The 15,894-nt window shown below is 46.9% G+C and overlaps 1 protein-coding gene across 1 annotated transcript; it reads right to left on the bottom strand.

Moving 5' to 3' along the window:
* Positions 1–9,050: 9,050 nt before the first annotated feature.
* On the bottom strand, positions 9,051–10,826 carry LHYA1_G008039 (uncharacterized protein; the record flags this gene model as incomplete). The annotated part of the gene is made up of 2 exons (XM_031152960.1): positions 9,051–10,729; positions 10,808–10,826. 2 exons carry the CDS (start codon positions 10,824–10,826, stop codon positions 9,051–9,053), a joined length of 1,698 nt encoding a protein of 565 aa, XP_031002755.1.
* Positions 10,827–15,894: the final 5,068 nt, after the last annotated feature.

A 15,894-nucleotide genomic window follows, 5' to 3' on the forward strand; every position in this document is an offset into this window, starting at 1 on the left:
CCAATCCCCTCAACACAGCTATTCAAAATACTACAGAGGTAGTAGATCTAGAGCGAGCAGTAAGTCCAACCAATGGCTCGTCTAATAATAATGGGCGGCAGAATTTTGCACCAACAATCAAGTATGAGAAGACTAGTCCTAGTAAAGCCGCTCTTGGAGAATTGGAACACGATACGATACCAATTTCAACCCCAACAGGAGCACTTCCCATGTTCCAAAGAAGATTTCCTGCCAGTTTACCGGGGCCGAATATTGTTGGCGGTTTTGATTTGGGCACCAATTATCCTAACACGGCACAAAATTATGCTATCACCCCCCAAGGGCCCAAAATACAAGCTGCGATAACTGGTACCATTGGTGTCTCTTCGACTATGCCACGCTCGAGCTCTGCTACAATCTCTACCTTGGAGCCACAAGTATCTACATATGCCCAGGAAAAGCCAAACGCAGAAACTGTTGTTACTTCAGACAGGCCTTTTCTTGTCACTGATGATAGCACTTCCAATACACCGCAGCCGACTCCAAACTCCGCTTCATTCTCGAGACTTCAACCTACAGTATCTACCACTACTGTCAACGGCTCTTCTTTCTCTCAAAAGTTAGTTACTGGAGAAGCAAGATACTCCCCGGCTAGGGCGCACGCGCCAAACACTTCCCCAACGAATCTTTCCCACGCTCATCCCACAAACAGCGCAATGCCCTCTGAACTCACGCAGCCGCCGGTACACTCTCGTGTCCCAGAAAGAATATCTTCCGAGACTGCACCAGTAGATACTGAAACAACGTCTAGCTCTGTGCAGGAGCTTCCAAAGCCTACTTCTGCAGCAAAACCTCGTCTTAAGGCTGCACTACCAGGTAATGCACCATCAGATACAGCAACGGCTTCGAGCTCTACACAGCAACACCAAATAGTTGCAGTCAAACCTTATTTCAAAAAGGCAGGTCATGATACCAGAGCCGCGAATCCTCCAGTAGTACCGAAAGCCACCAGAGCACCACCTGTAGCCAAGGACAGTAAAGTCAAAAGACCTGAAACCGCACCACAGACTTTCAAAGCATCGACTAGTAGCGCACCACCAGGGGAGAGCAAGCCAGTCAACCCCCGACTAGCGCCAAAGATGACCAAGAAGCCACCTCCTGCTAGGAAAGCTGCCACCAAGCCAGCAGTCTCTCAATCATTTGTCGAAATACCAGCCAAAGCAGCCCCAGCTCCACCACCAAAGCCAGAGAAAGAACGCGCCAGCACCCGTAATTACTCCAACATCCCCGCGGCAGTAGCACCTAAGAGAGCAGCCACTAAACGCGCTGGCGCAGTCCCAAACAAGCCAAATCGAAAGTCCAGCAAATCCGCTGCAGCGCAAGCAGCTGGATACGCTCTCCTCGAAGAAGTGGAGGATTTGGAGGCGCAGAAACAATTGAATGCTCCGCCGCCGGTTCTGCAGGAACGGAGTAGGAGTGAGGCGAGGGCTATGAAGGAAGCGCATGAGAAAGGTATGCAGGAGGAGAAAAAAAAGAATGTGGGGAACAGTGGTTTTAGCGTTGTGGTGAAGTCAGGAAGGGCTGCGAAGAGGAAATTGGAGGATGTAGATGAGGAGGTAGAGGAGAAGGTCAAGAGGGTTGTTAAGAAAGTGAAGACGGGGAAGGATACTGGGGCAAGTGTTGCTACGGGTACGAAGAAATGGGGTGGGAAGAGGGCCAGGGAGGAGGAGGAAGAGGATACTGAAGTGGTTGAGAGGATGAATAATGGGAGGTTCGTGAAGAAGGTGAAAAAACAGTAGTGACGACTCTTGGAGTTGGATTGGGGCGTGATCGATGGATACATACGGCGGTCTTATATATCATGGATATCAGAGATGCACAAAAGTGCTCATTAGGAAAACATGCAGGCATGTACGAAAGTTTCATAACAGGGAATAACTTTAATAATGACTCCAGTTTCTCAAATTCTCCTTGTAAGGGATACTCACTATGAAATAAAATATGGCTCCTCAACAATGTCATCGCGGTATCGTAGCACAGTCATAGATGATGGATATTCAGGCCCTGAAGACTGACCATGTGTCACTGTTATTGTCGTGAGAGTCCTACTTTGGACTAAAATACCAATAGTCTCCACTTCACAGTGCCACGATTTCGGTTTTGGATCCTCGGAGGACGTTGCACTTGCCGACCTTGCTTCGGTAGTCCGTGGATACTTTGCTTCTCTGGAGAAGACGGGCCGTGTTGTCTTTGTCGGACACGCACTTCATGGGGACTTGAAATGTCCAGATCAAGCAAGTAAAATTTCGTCGCGTACATCTGACTGACCATATATGATTGACAGCAGTGGAGCCCTTGACAACAACCCAACTTTCGGATGCCGATATTTTCCGAGGAATGTGTGTATCTAGAGGGCTACCTGTACTAGGGCGTCATATTGGGGAGTGGACGCGCGGGGGGTTCGAGCGAAGATGGGGACGGAGACAAGGGGTACCATTTCAGCTGCCGCTGGGGAGTACATGCCATACGGAGAGTGCTCTGGGTGGATCATGTTTGAGCATTTACATTCGTTTTGAGTAGTTTTAGAGACGAGACTCACTACAGCTACAGCCAATCAGGGAAGCTTGACGTGTTACTCCTATTTCTAAGCTATTTCTAAGGTCAGAAGGTATCAGTATTTGAAGCGTTCTTGAGGAGCTAAGAGACTGTCTCAGGGGTTAAGCGAACCCCTATTGGCTTGCTGGCTGCTCTCCCTCCGTGGTCACTATGCTAATAGAGTCATCAACCATCGTAGGGATGCTGGTCTCGAGGGATAATAATACTGCGAGGGTATCTAAAGTTCTGTTTGCTTTGTATATCATAACTTCAGTTATAGCGTAGATATCGTTCACCATCCGCCGCCTCCAATGCTATCATCTGACGGCGCATACCGTCTTGATAGACGCCTCGACCGAAGAGGGGCTGCAAAAGGATCTGCAGGTCGATATCTTTCTTCCCTTTCGCGGAAATTAGGTACTACTCTAGGGTCTGCTCTCTCATTCTCATAGGCCCTGGCATAAGCATCTTCAGGCCGTGGTGGCATAGAACCTCGCCTTCGGATCTCCTCGTCTTGTTCTCTAAACCTCTCTTCTCGCTCCAGGTCTCGCATCTTGGCTTCTTCGCGATCCAGCGTGCTCTGGTTATAAGACACCCGAGGCCGCTCGATATACTCCTCGGCCTTACGCCTTCGCTCTCTATCAATCATATTCGCCCTCTCCATCTCCCTCATCCAACCCATTTTCTCTTCTTGACGTCTCCTAACCTCCCTCGCCCAATCAGCCTCGCGGTCTCTTCCATTAACCGGGACCGTCCGCTCAATAATTCTGGGTCGTGGTGGTGGAGGAGGGATGTGTTCCCTGACACCAAATCTCTCAGCATCAGCGTCAATTTTCCCTAATTGATATGCAGCAGCAACTGGATCGACATCTGGCGGACTAGAAAAACCCAGAGGCTCGAAATCAAATATCTCTCTCCGGTTAGAAGGCTCGAAATCAAAGATCTCTCTCCGGTTAGAAGGCTCGAGGTCCTTGGTCGTCGTATCCACGATATGTTTCGCCCACGAGGGATCCAACCAGGACAGCACGTCGCCGCCCTCGCTTTGGGCGCGCGGCTTGAGGAAAGGTTTTGGGGAGCGCTGACGCCCGCGTTCGGGGAAGATCATTTTGCCGTCTTCACTAAGGACGTCGTTTGGCTGAGGAGCCGGCCGCTTTTGGTCAGCTTCATCCATGACCTCGTCTACTGTTGCTTGGCGGGAATTTAATTTGGGGCTGGGGGATCTGGCGGTTGGGGTTGTTGAGCGAGGGCTGGTGAGGTTAGCGGGATGATGAGGATGGGGATTTTCATCCCTTTCGCTGCTTGACTCTTCGTTTTCCTCGCCGGCTTCTTCGCCACTCCGAGGTGTCCATTCTAATAGTAGACGTTGCACAATGTCCCTTCCGCTCTTATCCGCGGGAGCAGGAGCTTCTGCATTATTTGGCTTACCTGGAAGTCGTTGAAATTAGCGAGTTTTCCAGTGAAGTAGAAAATTAAGTCCGCGATCACTGGGATAAACATAACGAGTACATACGTCCAAACCGTTGTAATCCAGATCTTATATCCAGTCGCATATCTTCCTCAGCATATCGCATATTAGCTGCAAGCGGGCCCATCTCAGGCCGCGCGATATTAAGCTGCTCCATTCCCCCCTCTCATTTCGAGCCGTTGTATTAGTAGCTGGGTATTTCGGTGCTCTCCCTTCAGTGTACCGAATTGGCGATGGAGATCGAATTCTCCGTTCACGTATAACCACAGGAGCTGGAGAGGTTTCCCTGTATCGTGGTCTTGTGGGAATGTAAGATCTTCGTACTGGATCATTACCGTAGTCGTAGTACGGTCTTGAATAATGGCGCGTAGCAGAGCCTGCTCTTCCCATCCCATACTGGCGCATATCAGCCTCTCTTTTCATCTTCTCAACTTCGTAAGCTGCTGCACCAGATTCAACAGAAGGTACATCTCCAGGAAATGTTGATGGACCGCCCGGTCTTGATTTTCCTGTACTGATCTTGCCAAATCGTGATTGTGATCGGCTTCTTGCTCGGCTTTCGGTGTAACGCTTATTCCTGCGACTTGATGAGCGTCTTGGAAGGTTTCGAGAGATATTGGAAAGTGAAGAAGTGTAGTCGCTACTATCCGTGTCACTATCGACAGACGAGTCGTCTCGCCTTTTTTTCGACTTGGAAGTTGATGACTTCTTGTCTATCTTGATAACACTAGGTTTTGAACCAGGAGGCTGATCTTGCTGTGGCTGCTGTTGCTGGTGCCCAGATCTGACGAAATTCTGTTGGGGCCCTGGTTGAGGTCCTAACTTTACCCTTTCAAGATTTTGGTGTATGATTATAGCATTCAACGATTGTAAAGGGACACGTTTTAGAAACACCAGCATGACCATAGTTTCTTGCTTGCCTTTTGTGCCTTGGATCGGCTTCTGAATTCTGTCAAGTTGAGCGAGTAGCCACTCAAAGTTCCGGTCTTTCTCTTTGATTGTGAGACTATCCAAGAGATACGTAATTTGTCTTTGCTGGTAATATTCCAATTCGGACTTTTTCTGTAACACTGTCTCGCTGCCCATGTCGAGCTGTTTGATATGCTTCAGAATATCAGCTTGCGATAGCTTTTCTTCCGTAATGTCACTTTTAGCCCACGTTGGGACCTCAGTTGAAGACGTCCGAAGAGACTTTCGAATACCGTAGAACATATAAGTAGTCAATTTGTCTCGGCAAGTAGCCTCGTCTAGAAATGGCCCGTGGGAGACATCTTGGATTATTATTGAACTTTGCTTTAGGGGCGGCGGAGGCGGGGGAGCACCTGGCTGCGGGGGAGGTGGAAAACTACCAGGAATACGTTGCTGTCCTGACACTGCTGCTGCTGGGCCTAGGTGTATACCGAGGCCTGGTGCATCGGGAACAGGGCGAGGAGGCGCACCAGGTACTTCTGGTGTAGTATTTGGTCCTGTATTTGTGGCAATGTTGTACGCAGTATTTCGTGCTGGTGACTTCTGGCGTTGTTTTCCTTTGTTCCCAATTGATGGGGGATAGAAGTCATCCAGTAGCGAGTGGGACGAGGAGTTTCCAACTGATGGTACTTCGGGAAACCTATGAGTGATCAAGGCAAACACTGCTTGGTTTTTCCCTTTCCAGAACTTCAAGCGATTTTCTCTAACCTTCTCCAAATGGATGATTGTCCTCTTCATAGAATCCTCACTATTCTTTCCGCCCGAAAGAATTATCTTCAAAGCATCCCTATCTTCATCGTCTAAGAATGCGAAAAGTTTGTACCATGGCTGTTGCGAGGACTGAGACTCTAGATTCTTGACTTGTTGTTTGGTCAACTTCAACGTTCCTGAGTGGGGTACTTGGTGGCCTTCTCCATTTCTGATGATATATGCGCTAACAGCTGCGTTATAAGTAGCTTCATTCTCACGGAAGATAGATTTGAATCGGGAATCAAGCCTAGTGCGTTCATTCCTGGTAACAATTTTCTCCGAAGATGAATCGTAAGAAATCTCCTTCCCGCGGAAGAGACGATTGAAGAAGTAGGGAAAAAGAAAACCAAGGCGTTCAAGCCGAGAAGTAATAATCCTTTCTTGAGAAGATGTCTCGCTAGTCGTCATAGCACGAGTACCTTCACTAGTAGTTGTTTGACTTGCTGGACTTGCCCATCTTCTTCTATCATCTCTTCTCTTCTCTTCTTTTTTCTCTCGGCGGATTCTTTTGAACTCAGATGATGTTACCTCTATGATTGGTACGTTTTCCGAGGATTGATATGGAGGCCTGAAAGAATAGTTTTGTTCGGAGTTCTGCTCTTCTGTTGAGCTTTGCTTTCGAACATATCGAACTAAGGCCCTGCTGTTGTCACCTGGCTCGTCAGGAACCGAGCCGGTCACATCCGAAAGGGTTTCGGAAGGTGATTTCAGCCCATCTTGGGAAGGTGCTTCAAATACAATCTCGGGGGCAAAAAGGATCGGCTTTTGAGTGGTTAGAGACAATGCAAGCTAAATGTTACCAATGATAGGAGTACTTACACTCTCTGCAAAAGAGTCTTTTACTTCAAAGGCAGCGCTGGTCTCTGGCAACACATGGTCCTTCACGGGTCGTGAAGCGCTTGACGATGAAAGATCCGTTTGTCTTCCCGTCGACTTTGCAACCGAATCTGCTTCGTTTCTGTCTCTAGTCTGCAATTCGTTGTTGATAAATGGTAGTGGCACCAACGATGGCGAAATTTTCAGTTCGGGTTGAACCGTCTCGACCAGCACAACCGTCTTAGTTTCCAAGATTTTGCTTGGACTTTTCATGGCATAGTTTACAGTTTCAGATTTTGTGTCTTTAGGTTTCGGGACCTCTTCATTTGCGTTTTCTGCAACAGGATCCACACCATTTACATCAACTGGAACAGCTGGGCTATTGTCTTGCGCATTTGCTTTGGAGGAGTGCCCAATGCCACTTGAAGGTTCTGTCGGTGAAATCGGACTAGTGATCCGCTCTTCATAGACATGATGAATACCATCATATTGATGTATTGAATCATCTTCAGAGCGTCCACCAGAGACCATTGCATCTATATAAGATGTAAGCATCGCTGCTTCTACTCAGTTTAGCACGCAGGGAATTTACTCACTTGGTGCTGCTGTCTCTGACTTGATAGAATCCTCGGTTGATTTTCGCTCAGACTGAATGGAAAGATTAGCTGATGCAATATCAAAGCAATTTAGTATACAAACTTTATCAAGCTGAACAACTGGATCAATTAGGCCAGTTTCTACCCAGGTGTTGACGAAAATAGCTTCGTCGACGCTCCTATTTGTAATTTTTGACAGGTTAGAACGCCCAATTTCAGGCTCATCAACGTAACGTCGAGCCGGAGAGTCTTTTGAACTTCCAAGTCCTCTTGGGGAGACAGGCTGATATCTCAAAGGAGAAAGATGTCTGCTGGGTGAGGGACTTGATCGTCGAAAGATATTTGCATTGACACCGATGGGGAGACTATCAGCTCGAAGTTTGTCATCAGCTGGGCTCTCTAATCGAGGGCGAGTGCGCTTGTAAGGGTCTTTCGTCTTTTTTTGATATTCCCTAATGGTTTCAAAGTGGGGGAGCTCCCCTTGGGCTGCCATCCGACGGATTTTGGCATATGTTTGTGCAACAAACTCCAAGTCTTCTTGGCGGTGATTACTGATAGAGTAAGTATAATAAAGCAAGAGATATGGAAGTACCTACGGCTTCACCCGTTGCGCTCCTAAAGACACCACCGTAAATATGAGGTTGAGATTTGCTTGCCGTGATTGCAATTGAGAGTTGAATTGATCCAGTTTGTAAGTTATCATTGGCCTGGATAACGGGGGGGTCAGCTTTGGCCTGATGGGTCTTAAAAGTGAAAGAAGATAATCCTTCTATCTTCGGAGATGCATATGAACAGGCGAAGTACATCAGATGAAACACGATTGGACAGGAAAGTAAGATATCAGGAACCCATTATCCTTACCATCGTAGTCGATTCCATATTGACATGGACGTCAATTTTTTATCCGTAATGATTGGCGGAGCTTTTTCCTCCTTGACCAGCTTCTCATTAAATTCGATTAGTCTTGCTATTAGTTCTTCCTCGATATTTGAACGCGATCGATGCGCTATTGTCGCCTCAATTTTCCAGAAGATGACTAAGCACTCGTCGGCTGTCTGTTTGACGGCGTTGATCGATGTCGGGGTGAAGAATGTTGCTTGGTTCTTGGTCCTCAGATGCTCGACCTCTTCTTTCAAGAACCCGTGGACCTGGTTCAACGCGAGCGTCGTAGCTTGGATTCCACTTAACACTGCAACCAAACTTTCATCCGCAGTTCGTACCTCGGCCGTGAACTGGTATAGAGCCTGACAGAGCTGGAGACCAAAGCTCGCGATTCCGACGACTGATCCAGCGGCTCCCAGCGCGGTCACCGGGTCCATACGCGCCGATCACCCCAAGCTATGAGTGATGGGCAAGTATCGCGAATTATGGAATAGAATGATGAAAAGAATGAAGGAGAGAATGTGTTACCTTCGTAGCCTTATCTGACCCTCCAAATTGGATGGTGCATATGGACCCCAAATTGAGGCTGACTGCAGGTCAGCGGCTCGTAAGCTTAAGGAACCGTTTGGAACAGATACTCAAGTACAAACACCAGCATCTCAAAACTAGTATCTGCTAGAAGCTGGAAATATAACCCGTTTAGCATCTACATATTTAAGAAACTTCTTGATTACATGTCTTTGAATTCGTAAATTTATAGTTACTGGGCTCGGCTCGGCTCGGTACGAGTAGATTATTAGATCTCGCTGCTTTAATTTAGAAGGATGCCGCTGTTAAAGAACGATTAATCTGCCAACCTAACAGATACCAAATTGTGGAAAGCCGCGGCGAGAAACACCACAAAAGAGTGTATTCCAGTGATTATATCTGTATACCTGATCCTGGTAAGTTCAAGATATCTTTGTTCAAGCATGCTCCGCATCCTAATTTTCATTCTCCTAGTCGTCCTCCCAGGCTGTGTTTACCACTTGCCTCGCCCTCGGAATCTCCTCATCAGCACGTATATTAGCAGCTCGCCACGGAGGATAATCCCGATCTAGTGTAAGAAGCGCATCTCTTTTCTTTTTCTCCCCATCGTCCCTTTCTTTCCAAAGATCTTTGTAGACCGTCCAATCATCCTTTTCAACTTCAATCCACTTAACTTGTCTCCCAACACGAACTCCCTTCTTTGCATGATATGCGAGCATATCCTCCATCGCAAATGCTTCTTCAACGGCTGAAATATACCGCACGACTTCTGGAAATTTGCTATCCTTGTAGAGAGTTATCCCGCTATGAACACGGAGAGCCAGAAGTTTGGTCCATTGAGAAGACCAATTCAGACTCCCGCCTGATTCATCCTCATCACTAGTCCATCGAAGGGCTCGAATCCAATCAGCGCAACCGCTTAAGTCTAAGTATTCCAGCGAATACAGACTCTTTGCTAATCTGTGTAGCACCAGACTTGCTTCACGGAAGTCGTTATCGAGGCTGTGAGAATAGAAGTTCGTTCCTCCATATTGTATATCTCCTCTAATACTCGAGGCCATTACTGTGGTATTGGCATTTGGAGTTAAGGATGGAACGGGCCAGTATGCAAGGGAAAGATGTGTAAGTGTTGGGATGTGCTTGGTAAACGTCAGGAATTTCGGCCAGGATATTGTGGATGGTGGATGTGAGAGTGATAGGTGCGTGAGGTGTGGTATTGGCGGGCTGAGAGATCGAGAGATACTTGCCTCCTCCCATGAGACTTCGTCCTCGAGATCTTCAGCTGGCTGTTCAGATTTCTGAAGCAGTGCTGAAAGCTGCTTGAAAGAGACCGATCGTCCGACCGAGCCTGAGAGATCGAGTCGGTAGAATCCTTCATTCCGGTCTGTATTGACTGTGACACCACTTTCAGCAGTTGGTAAAATAAGTAGGCTTTTCAGTCCTTCCAACCCTATGCCCTCCTCCGGTCCATACACCGCAATATTGCTCAAAAGTAGGATCCGCAACCTTGTCGGCAAATCTGCAAGGTAATTCTTCTCGTATTCCTTAACAAACTCCCAGTTACGCGCAATAACTCTCATGCATGAATTGTCCAGCCTTCTCGGCCCCCCATCGCTGCCATCTGCGGGCAACCCAGGGAGGTGTTCCACTTCTGCAGGAAATAAGCGCTCATCTCCCCTTGTCCTCAACGCAGAAGTCGATGGGGTCCATCTGGATCCTGCGAGTGCCCAACTTCGGGGAGCAGCGGGTCCTGCCGGAAGACGCCTGCCGTTCGCATCGATCCTCCTGCGATCGCGGACGCGGGGTGGAGGGGGAGGCGTTTCAGGCTGAGAGAGCAGCTGGCGTAGGTGTGGGGGCAGAGTAGGGGTTATGGTTGTAGAGGGGACTGCTGAGGCTGTTGAAATATTGCTTTTTCTGAGAGACGAAATGAGCTCGTTTACGGAGGGTGGCGCATCGTTGTCTAGAAAAAGAAATGTTAGTAGGTGGGTTTGGTATGTGGGGTCGGTACAGACGGGTGGAGGGGTTCGAAGATGAACTGAGTGAAGGATGGACGGTAGACTGAGGTTTTGCGTATTGAGTCGAGAAGCGCTTTTTGGGCATCGATGAGGTTTGGAGGGAACAACAAAGAAGATGGTTCTCTCCACAACAACTTAAAGTTGTAGGAACGAGTACATACGAGTTTGTATGTAAATAGTTGAGGTCAAGTGGGATGACACATCGGCGTTACTTTTTTCCGGTCGATCCATATTGACTCACCTAACTCACAACAGGGCCCTTCTCACAACAACAACAAGCATCTTGAATGATTCATGATTACCTTATGCTTCAAATATCTTCCTTTCATATCTTCAGTCACGAATGTTATGCTTCGCAAGATTCTTTAAGACTAGAGCCAAGGTCTCAGAAGTGCAAGAAATATTATGTTTGATTCTGAAAACTTGAAGCATCCGAGACAAGTCTCCTACATACATATATCAAGGAGCTAGTAGCTCTCGAATAAGCGTTTCGAGATGCTTGTTTTTGTTCTGATTATATAGAGAAGCCTGGATATCCCTCTTGTTCCTTTCTTGCACTTATGATTTCCCTCACATACCACATCTCATCATATTTTTCCAATACACCATTAGCTATTTCTTGTACGAACTATCCGCGATGAATAACAAACCATCATCATTCCTCGAGCAACGTGTCCTGAGTTCTCTAAACAATTTAGTCCCAATTGTACCACGGTTCCTTCAGCGATTGAACGTATACAAGACTGATACCCCGATTACGAATCCAGGCGCACAGTTCGAAGAAGAGAGACATGCAACTGTAGGCAACGCTTGGTACTCTACACTGGCGGCGAGAACCGCTACGGAGAAAGTCTACTACTAGTATGTCGTATATCTGCAGGCGGATCTCTGCGTGGACCGAGCAAAGCTTTGATGCTAGATGTTGGATTCGGATAGGCTCTAGTATACCGGGGGCACTCTGCACAGGTTTGAAGACATATTTCCGCACGTTGATGAAGCGAGAGCAGGTAGGAGCAAGCTGATTATTCTGTATTTCTTGAGAGTCAAAACTAATTTCTGTTGCTTTTTGAGATAAAGCTAACTAGCTGATGTATCGCCAGAAACCAGTGCTTAGGACCTTGGACCCCTAACTTCGATACACTACCCACATTCTGAGAACCCCAAATTCAGAGATTATTTCTCGCAGCTTTCGCTCTCAAAAATCTCTTTCTCGGCTTAAAAACCAACCACCATGTCTTCCCCCATTCATCCCTACAGGCACTCGCCAAACCGCGCAAAATACACCTTCCTCACACTTTCCCTCGAAATCCGCTACCAAACTTACACACTCCTCACTCCCCCCCACATCATAACTATCAGGCGCTCCCTCCCGACGTCCGGTCCTCTTTTACCCCTCTCCCAAACGGATTTCCAAATCCGCAGCGAAATAACCACTTTCACCTCCCAACACAAGACCTTGTCCCTCAACTCATACCGCGGCGCCGGAATCGTCAATTGGAAACCTGCTCAATAAAATTGAAACTCTTACTCGGGCAGGTACTCCAGCCTCACTGCTTACAGGGAATCGAGAAGATAGAAGGACATGTACTAGCTACCAGGCGAGGGGTTTCTAAATATGAAATTCTACCGCGAGAGGGGCCTCGGAGCTGGGGTTGGGGAATGGATTCATGTCAGACAGAAGTGCTTTAGGTGTGATGGGATGTGCGAGCGAGCGGTGTAGGGGCTTTGAGGAGGGCAGCGAAGAAGATGAGCTGTACATGTAGGCCGAGGGCAACTCTTCGGGACTAGCTTTGAGAACTTTATATGTTTTAGTCCAGTGCGTGAAGATTTTTAGCCTCAGTTCCTAAGGAGACTCAATCGTTTGTGGGTTTGATTTGTCAAGAATTGGCTCGGGGAGGAAGGGGAAGAGGAAGGATTTTAGAAAAGGCAGCGATTCTTAATCGGCTTCGCTTTACTCTCCAATTATAGAATTGGCCAATACACCAGCGAATTGGTAAATTTTGTAAACAAAGCAGCTGATCAGCATTTTTCGTGACAATTTTCAAAAGCTAAAAGTGATACTATTCAGACCTTTAGCGTCTTTCCGTCAACCCGTCTGCTAACTATATATATCAACTAACCTGCGCCTTTTATCTCGTATATAGGTAGGGTCTAGCCTTAAGTTCTCTTCTATAACTAACTAGATGTATCCATTTAAAGTAAAAGCGAACATAGACTATAGTTGTCCATAGCACTACATATTAAATTCCCCTTAGTAGCATTCTACTTACTTCCATAGACATCAATAACAACATTAATCTAGTAACGAAGCTAAAATAACCAAAAAACGTCTAAAGTGTAAGATACAGGTCTATATATATATTCTCACCCTTAACTAGAGACCTGGTGTCTTCAAACAACTTATGAAGTATCCGCATATAATCCGCAAACTTAAGAATTATAGAACTAAGCCATGGCAGCACGTTTGCAACACGAATAAAAGAACCACTGTTTAATTCCTGACTACCTACCTATAGTATCTACCTTCCCCTAAAAACTTCCTAGATCCTTTAATATTACGAGTATATCAATTCAAGCCCGCAAGTGAAAACAATTAACCCCCCCCCATTCAAGGACCGGAACCCAAAACCCAAAACCTAGCTTTAATTTCATGCTATACTGATTACCTCGTCCGTACTCTCTATAGCTATCTTTCCCAGCTCCACCACCGCACAGAAGTCCAGTTAAGGACATACAGGGAGGTATAAGTACTCCTACAACTAGTAGACCCTCCCCGTCCTCCCTCCCCCTCCTAATTCTTTCTCGCGCGCGTCTAGCTATAGCAAAAACAAAAAGAGAATTTCATATATATTATTTACCAGCTCTGAAACTTTTAAAAGCCAAGTCCGGGAAGAGTTTATAATAGGTTTGGATAATACTCGGGGTCTTTAGATTATAGATGGAATAGATATGTGTGCGTCTATAGAATACTATACTATACAGGAAGAGAATTCCAGAGCCGCGAATATATAATTGACTTTGAATACCGTGTGTATATACTATACGGAGAATCAAACAGATGCGAGGATTGCAGGTACGTGCGTATGTCAATGTTGAAATTAAATATCCCTTTTTACTACTAATAGAATATTTGCTATCTATATATCAACCTCTCTATCTATGTATATATAACTCGCTAACTGGACTTGTGATAATGAATGTCCTGAGAGTATTAGGTTAGGAGTACAGTGCTAGGTGACAGAAACCAAGTATTGTATGTATTCAAAGAAGCTAGTTAAGGCAATCTAGATCTGATCTGGCGAGCTGTATATGTTTGTTTGTTTGCTTGTTCTCGATATATGATATATACTATATAAGTGAAGGCTGAAGTATCTGTCCACTTGAACGTACGTACAGCTTATTTGAAATTTCCACAGAGCGAAACTATTTCCCGTGTGTATTTGGATATACTGATTCTCTTTTCCCTCTTTTGCTTTCAAATTTCGAGTCTAAAATGGACTTAGACTTAATACAACAGATGTTGACTCGAGATTGGGAGGCTGCATCGCTGGCAGAAAATTCGAAGATTGGAAAGGAGGCCAGGCTCACTTCTCGGTCCTGTTTTGGGGCCATGTCAGCTGCTGGGATCGTGCCAGATAGGATTAAAAGCCCCGGAAACTTGCAGAGAATCCAGGAAACGGACTCACGAGTCTATTCAGCATCATTGTTGGGAAACTTCACAATTCGAGACTAAGGAAGAAAAGGAGAACTCGGTGACTCACAGGGGATGACCGAAGCATGTGCGAATGTGATGATGGAATATGCCACGAATCATGGCATGGGCATGTGGTTCATGAAGCCAAAGCTAAAGGAAGAGAAGAGCCATGGAAAACAGACTTGTCATGCAGAAGGACTCAAAATGGAGACGTCAAAAAGAGTTTCATTGGGAGACTATTGACAACAAAGCCGGTTCGTATTAGGCCAGGTTGTGCTCCGTAACTTCGGCACGTAGAACAGAAAAACAAAGCAATTCAGGAATTCGCAATGAGGCTAAAAGCAGGCTTTTCTTTGAACGATAGATCTACCAAATTGGCACTCCAGGTAAGATAGGGGTAGTGGGAACGTGACAACCAATAGGATCAGTGGCGTAGACAAGCTGATTCTCTATCTGCAAGTTCCTCCTTCATGATAAGACGAAAATCAGCAAAGTAACGTTCCATATACAGCACAGCTAGCGGGGCTGCCTAGCTGCCTGTATTCGGGCTTTGTGCTGAGGGGCGCAAAGCTATAAGTTACTATACAATTCTCCGAGGCTCATTACTATTGCCCGATAGAGATAGTTCTCGTGACTCAAGGCTCCTTTCCTCTTTTGATGGTGCGGGAAAGAAGGATGATCAGGCGACCAAGCACTGCCTTGAGCTCGGAGATAAAGATTGGCAAGAGAGGGGGAAGGAATCCCGATACCATGGTTGGGAGGATGACTGGCTATATACTTTGGCTTTCGGAGTCTCCGAACAAACAAAGCAAACGTCTTTCATTGATCAGAACAAACACGGCTGACGACTTAGTCTGCAACTAGCAAACTTCTGGCGCGCTTCGGGAGAGGAGGGATGCCATGAGCCGTTGGAGTGACTTGCATGTACGACCGTAGCTACTAGCTAGGAACTGCTAGGTTCCCAAGTGCCGGTAGTGCCAATCTCGGCACTCTCCTGGCCTAGCGTACAGTGATGGAGTTGACGCGAGATGGGTAATCACCGTGAACCATCGAGGCACACAACACAGCCCCCTTTCTAGTCTTGGTGCTATTCCCAGCCTCAGACGTAGAGGTCGACGTAGTGGTCGACGTAGAGGTCGACGTCAGAGCTCGACCTCCTGTCCTGAATAGTGGCTGTGCTAGGTAGACTAGGTGTGGGCTAGGTAGGTGGCATGGCTAGGTAGGTAGGCTAGGCTCCTAATGTCTAGGAACCAGGCCAAGCTAAGTACCTCCGTACCTGCCTACCTAGGTAGTGTTACCCCACTGCCCCCAGCTTGCTCCTTAGCTCGCTGGCCCACCAATCTTCATGGGCCCCCACAGTCACGAACCGTCAGCCTTGTGAAACGGGGAGTGTCTCTCCCGACCCAAGCGTTCATTTCCCTTGACAGCGCATCTACTTACAGCACAGCCATCGCGCTCCACACTTGCGATGCGTGGGGCCGTGACGACATCCTTCAGCCATCCAACAATAGACCCTTCTCACGCATCTTCTGCTGCATCTTCTTCTTCAAGGACGACCAGAATGCTTCAAGCCTGAATTCATGAATATGCATGTGCATGTCCGCA

Source organism: Lachnellula hyalina, assembly GCF_007821495.1.
Source record: "Lachnellula hyalina strain CBS 185.66 chromosome Unknown contig00153, whole genome shotgun sequence".
Taxonomy (NCBI): Eukaryota; Fungi; Ascomycota; class Leotiomycetes; order Helotiales; family Lachnaceae; genus Lachnellula; species Lachnellula hyalina.